Raw genomic sequence first — 9,409 nt, 5'->3', positions numbered from 1 at the left:
ATTAGCTTCATCAATACCTTCCCGACCTAGCTTGCTTGGCCTAATTAATTTTACAGTGAAATTATTATTATTTTGAATAATGACTTATTTGATCTTCAAAAATAAAGTTGGAAAAAAAGAGATTACATTGGAAAAATTATATTTATTGCAAATAATTAATAGAAGAAATTAATAAATTAATTTTTTCCTTATTTTCTCTAATTCAGTCCGAGTAAATCAACCATTAATGAAAACTAAATCTTTAAACAAATGTAAATATTTTTTTAATATTATTAAATTTTCAATTAATCATATTCTTCTAACCTCTAGGCACATTTCGGATTCGGTTGTTTCTTTTCATGTGCCCGATCCGATTTGACAATATGAACAGAAGTCATGGTCAGAGAGGCCGCCACCAACCCACTGGTCGATTTACCTGTTTGCTGTTGTGCATCACACGCGGAGAATCTTCTGATCCAATCGCGATTACCCAAAATGCCACCAAATGACAGATATGAGACGGTAGGCTCCGCCGTCCGGTTGGTCCCACTCAGTCACCTGTCCTAGAGGGGGTACTTTTCTGGGTGTTTATTTGCTCGTTAAAGCGGCGATATCCTCTCTTTCATCCATCGCCTCTCCTCGTGTCTTCTCTTTCCCCTTCCTCAAGAAACAAAGCTTCGAGTTCATCCTTTTAAGATCCGATTATCAGGTTCCTCTTCTCCTCTAGGTTTAGAACTCGAGAGCGAAAGAGGAGGAGAAGAGGAAGAAAGACGATGGAAGCGGAGCAGACGGCGATCGAGGAGCTGCAGTCGTTGCAGAGGAAACTCGGGAAGAAGCAGTCGTTCGAGGAGGCGGTTGCCTCTATTGCATCTCTCGTCCGCGGGAAATATCCCTCCGCGTCCCCGTCTCTACGAAAATCGGTACCTTTCCTCTGTTTCTCCTGTTTTTAATTTGATCGTTTGAGAACACAAAACTGGCAAAATCGGTGATTCTTTGAGATTTTAAATTTAGTCGTTCGTAATACGTTTTTCTTCCTACCTGCATCGGATCGTTATCGTGTTTAAGTAAATTTCCTATGTTTACGCCCTGCTGCATTTTACGGTTTTGTCGATGATTTTCTTTGGTTGATCCTTAGGCAGAGAACAAAAGGATTCTTACTGGATGTAAAAAAGGAAATGATTTTAGGAGATGTTTATGGGGGCGTGCAAAAGAATATCACTTTATGTAATTGCTAATGTCATAAAAATATGCTGGTCTGAGCAGAATGCCCATTATATGATGATTGCTAAATGTGAGAGATGGAAATAGATCAATTAATTCTTCATATACAAGACTATTAAATCACCTGGTGATCCATATGACTGGATTTGGTGTTTACTTATTAGTATTTGAGATTTTCCACAAGTTCAGGGACGCCTTATCTGTATCTTAAGTATGCCAAGATCAAAATTATCAAATTTGCATGGCCTATTTATAGGAAAATGATTTATAAAGAAGTAATTGTTGGACTTATCCTATGTTCTTGTCAGTTGGTTCAGCACTATCATAATCGTTGACATTTGGAAATTTTGTAAGCTATATGATGATGTTAATTTCTCTTCAGTTACAACCCCTCTAGTATTCAGAAGTTGCTGTAACAATGAGGAACTGAGCCTCATACTCACTAGAGCCATCATATATTAGCGTCTTTTTGCATCATAAATCAAATAAGATTGCCTTGTGATTAGCTAAGTGTATTATAGTCAGCATGCAATATAAATTTGTTTGGAAACAAGTAGTAGTGCCCACGCCTTGGAGCTAGGAAGATAATGTAAAACTCTATCATATGTGGAGTGGTGTTGTTGATTTTGATTGGGTTTTGTCGCTAAAGAAGGGAATAAAGTGCCTTTCTTGTCTTAGGGTAGTTCCAATTCCTCCCACAAACGCAGCATAATTACCTCAAATGATTTAGAAAGGTCAGGATTTCTGATATAGGGCGTCAATCATCTTTTCTTTGTTTGATTCCTTAAAAGACTTAGTCCACTGAAACTCCTTTCTTAAGATAATAAAATATCTATAGTTTGTCACAAAATTGTAGAAGCTTTGAGTCTACTAAAGGGTATAGGGTTCACACTAATCCTTGATGTCCTTAACCTTGTTGAATTAAGTCAAAATGCCCTCTACAGAAATAATAAACTTAAGGAAGAGAACCTAAGATTATAAGAGCACTTTTTAAGGTTAATAAATAGCTTCTCAGCCTGGAAGGTCTCAAAGACTAAGTGAATATGTTCTACGTCAGTGTTGTGCACTTTGCTATAAACCAGGATGTTATGAAAATAAACTACCAAAAACTTTCTTACATTAGGTTTTAGCACTTGATTCATTATCCATATCAATATGCTTGGGGTATTTGGAAGCCGCAAAGGCATAACTAATCATTCTTATGGTTTGCTCTGTGTTTTAAAGATGAATTTTCACTCATCAAAATTTGATGATATCTACTATGCAAATCAATCTTGAAGAATCATTTGGCTTTAACCATTAAGTCGAACACACCATTAAGTCTAGGTATAGGAAACCTATACATGATCATGTCACATTCTCCAAGGTCATTTTTTGAGTGTCAGTAATGCAGAATGATATAAGGACTCACACTTTCTAATCTTTTTCTTGGAATTCTTCAGTTGCCTATTTAGTTCAATACATTATAGAAATTCATGCTGTAGGAGAGTTTCAACTTGCCTTTTTAGTTCAACACGTTCCATGGGATTCATGCAGCAGTGTGGAAGATTTGATAACTGTGATCAGAAACAAGGTCTGTTGCATGTTGCTTGTGCATAAAGGTGGTCGTTCCTTATTCTTCTGATATTATGTCTCGATACTCATTTATATATTAACCTCAGGGGATAGTCTTCTGTTAATGTATCAAGCCAACCTTAAGATCCTAGGCTGCTAGGGCTACTATAGGATAATATGGTTTTGATGGAATGGGTTAATCAGAATGTAGAGACATTGATGATCTACTCAAGTATTATGAACTTGTGGTAGGCTTCTTTAATGAATAAGGAGAAAATAACCCATGCTCTCTTCTAATTTCTGGCCTAAATTCATAAATGAAGTGAATAAGGACAATTCTAAGGCCTTCTCTCGCTTCACTATGCATGTGAATTTCCTTAAATTGACTTGTTAGTGGATGACTAATGTCAAATTTATCCCTGTATTATATAGTTGGTCTCTAAAGTGTATAAACACTTTTTTGTTAGTCTTTCTCTCATTTTATTCCATTTTGTAATAGTTATAGTTTGTGTTGATCTTGATTAGCCTGAACACTGCCAAAATTTTATAGCAATCCCAGTGAGTTTCATTTTAGCAAGATGGGTTGGGGTCATGCGATACCAATCAAAATAATCTTCAATCTCAATCAACCAATTGAAGAATGCATTTGGATGTAACCTACTGCTAGGGCTAAGAACATCCACCATAATGTTTTTAATGATCTCATCTTGCTTGACCCTATCTCTATGGTTTTATTAATAAAAAAGGTAGTTTTCATCTCTAGAAATGGGTTGAGTTTCTGTTAGGTGAAATGCACGTGCTTTCTAAATTATCTAATATTTTAGAATCTTTTCTTTCCTCATATCACTTAGTTTTCTAATAAAATTTAAAAAATTTTCTAGGTCATCCACTTGAGTTAGGGTTTTAAGGTTGTTTCCTAAGCTATTACATTTAGTTTTAAGAATCTCACACCTATTATCTACATTTATCATAGTGGAGTTTGTCTTGTCGGACCTAACAGTTAATAAATAATGAAATTTATAAAATTTGTATTACTAGTAAACCAAGGGTACAAATAAAGTATTTCAACATTTTTTTTAAGGATTGAACAAATAAGAAAATGAAGGCCAAACAAACTTTTTTTGTTGTAAGTGGAGACAGTTAGGGATTTGTGAGAAAAACTAGGTAAATCTAAAAATTCAGTAACCAACTAAAATAAATAAGAGTAATATTAAAATAAAAACAAGTTTATTGGGTAACACAAGACTATTCTGTTGTCAAAGTTTGTTGTGTTGATGGGTTGATGATATGAGATGATAATTAACACAGATTAGAATATGTTTGAGATTTGGGGATTTGATGTTGCTATTGATTGAAACTGGTAGATGGTGGTGAAGCAGTAGCACTGCAAGAGGAGTAATCGATGTGGATTCAGTCGTGAATGGTCAAACATGAAGCCTTCACCAGAAAAGGTAGTAATGTTCTTGGGAGGATGGGGCAATTCTTGGTCAGGGTGATGCTCAGTCAAAGGCATTGTTCTCGAAGTAGAGGACTGGAGAGGCATCCCTGACCTTGTTGAGAATTGGAGAGGTCTTTGGATGACGACTAAGCGTGTAGGCTATGGACATCCTGAATGGGAGAGGAGCTGATTGAGGATATTTAAGGGCTCTCGTGGGGTGGGTTCACAGAGATTGAGGAGATTTTCGGAGGAGCAACTGCAAAAGATTATCATGACAATGTTGGGGAACCTAACTGTTGAACAACACTGATGGAAGATCTGATCAGGTTGTGCGAATAAGCTTGGGTTTGGTTTAGATGAAGGAAATCATGAGCAGATGAAGAATGTCGAACAACAAATAAAGATTGCACACCAAGAAATGAAACCTAATCTGAAACCTGGCTTTGACACCAAATGATGCCATACCAAAAACAACTCAACTTATCAATAGAGAAAAATATTATTAATTGAAAGAATGTTGAGTACAAGGTATCTTAATTCTTTTATAGAGTAGCAATAAGACATTCTTTGTAAAAATACCAACCGAGCTATCCTAAAACCTCTAATAAACTTCCCAAATAATTTTAAAAACTCTAATAAACTCTCAACTAAATGTCGACAACCTTTTTAAAATTTAAAACAATAGAATTAAAATAATTTCACCAATAGAAGACTTACAAGTCAGTGATATTGATATCATCAAACTTTCATGCAGAAGAAATTGATAGAAAAGTGAGTTTTGAAATCATGATCAAGTGCATGACTGCAAGTATAGTAGAGGGAAACATATGGAGGGCGAGCACAATTTTCTCAATTAGGAAATGAAGGGTTAATGTTTGTTTTCCCTTCAAAATGAACTTCTCCAACAAGAGAAAGTACTCCAAATCCATTAATCCAAATAAGGTCTAGCATTCTAGCTTGTAATAGATGGATAGCGTGAAGATATAGTCAAATTTATTAGGATATCTTTAATCAGAATACATGGTAATGAAGGATGAAATTCTTTGATTACAGTAACTTCAACGGAATAATTAGGCAATTTCTTCAATAATTCAACATATTGTATGTTGTAAGTCACACTGTGGTTGATTTTCCCCTGCAGATGTATTCTACAGTTTCCCGAGTAGCTACTCTTCTTCAAACTAGATATACAACACCTGCATTCTGGCTCACTGGTTTAAGGCTCTTTGAAGAAGTTGAAAAATTGGTTACTGATTCTAATGAAAAGGAAAATATGAGAAAGTACATTGCCAGAGCACGAGAGCATTTGAATGAGATGGATACTGAAGTTCCTGTTGCAGACACAAGGCGGAATGGTATTCTCTCAGTTCCAAACAACCTTTTATTTCTGCTGGCTTTCACTGTCTTAGATTTCACCCAGGGTGGACTATTTTTGCTTGCATATGTTCTTGTGTGAACTGAAGTTGGCTACTAACTGCGAAGTTTCATTTGCTAAGATATTTGGTCCTTTGAAATAGTTTCTATATCATATGTGAAATTCAAAAGATTTTGACATTTCTTGAGGAGAATAACTGATAATTCTATAACAAATAAAATTGCATCTATTTCCAAGGCCCATATGTGAAATTTGAAAGCTTTTGACATTTCTTGTGGAGAAATAACTGATAAATTTATAACAAATAGAATCCTATACTAGATGTTTCCTATCTACTACAAGAATTAAGAATACTAGCTCCAGGTAGTAGCCTGTCATGCAAGAACTGTATCAATAATTAGTAATATCAATTCCTGTGCCTCGAAGAAAAATTAATAATATTGATTTACTGGAGGTTGGGTACCTTGAAAGTGGCCTCTTGGCTCCTTTTCCCGAATCATTTAAGACCTTGATGCACTTCAGAAAAAATGGAAATTATGGATTGCTTCAGACAACAAATTGAATGCCGGTATATCTTAATTTTGCTATTGTTTGTTTCCAGAATCTAGATATCTATTTGAAGGTCACCTGACCGTGGAACCTGAACCAGCACCTCCTGCATGGCTGGTAGCACAGAACTTACTTACCACTCTTGCTGTCGCACAAGATTGGGCATCTGTATCTGGAACTTCTTCCCAAGGTCAGGAAGAGAATGCAAATACAACAGAAAGCTCTAGGCTTACCCAACTTCCCGACTCTGTCAGGGAGTTAATGAACAATATGCAAGAAATTGGTGGTTTTCTGGACCTCGACAATGCCATCGAAGCTTCTTTACGGGTATGCAAATATCTTTTCTGAAGTCATGTTTATGCATGTAGTATCATCAGATTAGGTAAAGACAGCCATTAGCAAGAATTGCCATTGTGCATTGGTGATATGCTGAGGTGCAGATAATAGAATGTAATTTTAAACTCATCATTTCTTGTTAGTTTCTTTGCTTTATGAAAATACATCTAGATCTCCTTTGAGGTGGTAGAAGTATAGATATGTACTACCTTAGTGAAGTATTAGATCGAGATAACTGTGACCTGTTTACAGGAAATCGGTGCTGGGCCACAAAGACCACCACCTGCTTCGAAAGAAGTCGTCGCGAATCTTCCGGTTGTTACTGTGACCGAGGAAATCATGGCTAGGTTAGGCAGTGAAACACAGTGTGCTGTTTGCCGGGAGAACTTGGTGATAGATGACAAAATGCAGGAGTTACCCTGCAAGCATCTGTTCCATCCACCTTGCCTGAAGCCATGGCTGGTAGGTTTCAGTTCCTTCTGATTCCTGAACTTGTTGCATCTTACTTCACTTGCACTTCTTCGACATGATTGAATCTGTATGCTTCCGACTAATTGGCAGGACGAGCACAACTCTTGCCCGATATGTCGACATGAGCTGCGCACAGATGATCATGCATACGAGAGCTGGAAAGAGAGGGAGAGGGAAGCTGAGGAAGAAAGAAAAGGAGCCGCCAATGCTGTCCGAGGAGGTGAATTCATGTATGTTTGATTTTATCTCGCACTGGAATAACAATCAGAAACTTGTCTAAGTTGGTGTTCATCTTGCTCTCGGATCATCACTATATCTATATTGATTGATGGTTGTATAACATGTACCTGTCATTAATTCACCATTCTGTTTGATGAGATCAAGTAGTTGCTAAGATGTGCAAAGTTCATCTTCTTTTGCAGAATATCATAATAATTTCAAAATTTTAAATTTGTTAGTCTCTCAAAATTCTTTTTAATTTGTCCTGAAAAAGTATTTTCTAGAGTCAACTAGCATGGTCAACTCCATTTGAAGTTGTTCGTGTGCTTGTTGCTCCATGAGTAGTAGGATATAGATCGCTTTGTGCAAAATTAGAATGACAAGCTCTTATTTAATTGTTGTTAAAATGGCTTTTCATCACCTTCACCTCTAATATATGACCATTATATATTATATTATTATTTTTAAATAAATAATTTATTTGAGTGCTGTTAAAGTATTTAAAAAAATAATTAAAAAGACCGTATCAGAATTTGAATCTCAATACAAATAAAAATACTTTGAAAGTTAATTTTTAAGTATTAAAAATTTATCAAAAAAATACTTTATTTTTAAAATCAGTGACGGGTCTCTATTTTTTATTTTATCCAAATGGCACTTCTATCACTTCTAATAATAATTGTATATTAGTTTAAAATTTTCAAATACAAATATTTAAATAACAGGTGTATCATTGCAGGAGAAATATATATACACACACAAATTAGTAAATATTCACCTATAAATATATCTGAATAAAAGTGGTTTTATAAATAATCAAAATTGGTTTAATTTGTTGGAAAAGAAAAACTGATTGTTGGAACAACCAAAGTGTGGCACATTCCCACCTTTCTATGCCTAGCAGACACCACAAGAGCATAATAATCTACTGACAAAAATGTCAAATATCTTTCTTGGAATGCAATTCCAGTCATATATCAGTCATAGCTACTAATTCACTAAATACAGCATTGCTAAAGAAGAAAAAATAAAAAGGCTAAAACTTCAGCTCCATATCTCACATTACAAAATGAAACCAAAAAGTTTCTAAAACTGGAAGACAGACAATAGAAATTGCCATAGACAGCCTCAAGCTCGGCGCTTGCTCAAACGCCACGAGTTAGGCTCGTGATATCGGTCGTACAGCGGTTCGATGCGCTCCTGCCGCTTACGTTTACTCATCTTTGTTGGATCTGAAGTCTTGTAAAATCTTGGGGCTAATTCCACCAACCACTTGGGGTCGATGACTGTAACTTCCCTCATGTATTCCTTGGTTGTCATGACAAGCTCATGATAGATCACCCAGTCTGGTTGCCTCTGAAATAGAGCACTGCTGGGGTGGATGTACACTGGTTGGTTTTCGACCAGCGTCCTGTAGCCTTCTTGGGGGTCCTTCCTTGCTGTGTGAAAGAAGAAACCCGCCGTGATCGCCTTCCTTATCTTTGTGAAATTTTTTCCAGAACTAACAACATCAAGCTTATATCTGAAATGTGAGGAAAATTATCAGTTAAAGTTCATGCTGAGAACAATATGACAGTTTGACATGGACAATAGAAACCCAAAATATTTACATCTAGTACTATACAAATAATGACTTTCTCAAATGACTGTTTGCATAGACTATTCTATTCAGACTGTAACTGGTAGATGATTGTGAGTTGCAAACTTAAATCAAAATGTAGTTTATCACATATATTTAGTGAAGACCTCCTAACAAATCATTTGCAAATTGCAAAAGAGATGATCGATGAAGGAAAACCATGTAAACTAAGACAAAGGGTCTTTCTATATCGAAGCCAGTCAATGAACTTGTTTAGGCACAAAAGGAGGTCCTAAACAATGTTAGGGTCCACTTTCTAGCATCATCTACTAACTTGTCTCCCTTTAGCATCCACATCTGAAGCAAGCACCAAGATCGACGTCCTGTTATGAGGATTTCACAATGTTCATAATATCTAGTAGTCTAGTCATTGAGAACTTCTTTTGTACGGATGCGAGGCAGGACGTACAAAGCCATCACATTCACTGTAATGAAAAGTCTCAGTGAGTTTTGGGTTTGTTGTGGGGTTTTAGGACAACTTAGTAGGCATGCTATTTAATTAATGCATGCATTGGGGACAATGTAAAGATGGATGGAGATGGTGCATAATGTGCCGAGTTAGATAAGAATGAGTGTAAGCTTTGTGTGGTACGAATGATTAAAGGTATAGTGCACAAATACTATTCGA

General features: G+C 36.0%; 1 protein-coding gene and 1 pseudogene across 2 annotated transcripts in view; one reads left to right on the top strand and one right to left on the bottom strand.

Moving 5' to 3' along the window:
- LOC141834577 (E3 ubiquitin-protein ligase AIP2) overlaps window positions 1-7,319 on the top strand; it is a 12,899-nt gene extending 5,580 nt beyond the window's left edge. The window contains exons 1-5 of one of the 2 annotated variants that reach the window (XM_074721890.1): window positions 631-899; window positions 5,334-5,547; window positions 6,169-6,443; window positions 6,705-6,914; window positions 7,014-7,319. In XM_074721890.1, coding sequence (XP_074577991.1) covers window positions 753-899; window positions 5,334-5,547; window positions 6,169-6,443; window positions 6,705-6,914; window positions 7,014-7,163 — 996 coding nt within the window. In that variant the 5' untranslated portion in view covers window positions 631-752 and the 3' untranslated portion in view covers window positions 7,164-7,319. Of the gene's footprint in view, window positions 1-630; window positions 900-5,333; window positions 5,548-6,168; window positions 6,444-6,704; window positions 6,915-7,013 lie in introns of those variants that run through there. The other variant, XM_074721891.1, reaches the window with a different exon arrangement.
- An 805-nt stretch (window positions 7,320-8,124) lies between these two features.
- LOC141834575 (putative pre-mRNA-splicing factor ATP-dependent RNA helicase DEAH5) overlaps window positions 8,125-9,409 on the bottom strand; it is a 12,031-nt pseudogene continuing 10,746 nt past the window's right edge.

This window comes from Curcuma longa, chromosome 9 (assembly GCF_044706935.1).
Source record: "Curcuma longa cultivar G26 ecotype Majalengka, Jawa Barat chromosome 9, ITB_CL_G26_1.1, whole genome shotgun sequence".
In the NCBI taxonomy this organism is placed as follows: Eukaryota; Viridiplantae; Streptophyta; class Magnoliopsida; order Zingiberales; family Zingiberaceae; genus Curcuma; species Curcuma longa.
Note: the sequence above shows the minus strand (reverse complement) of the source record. Positions and strands in the feature narration are given on the sequence as shown.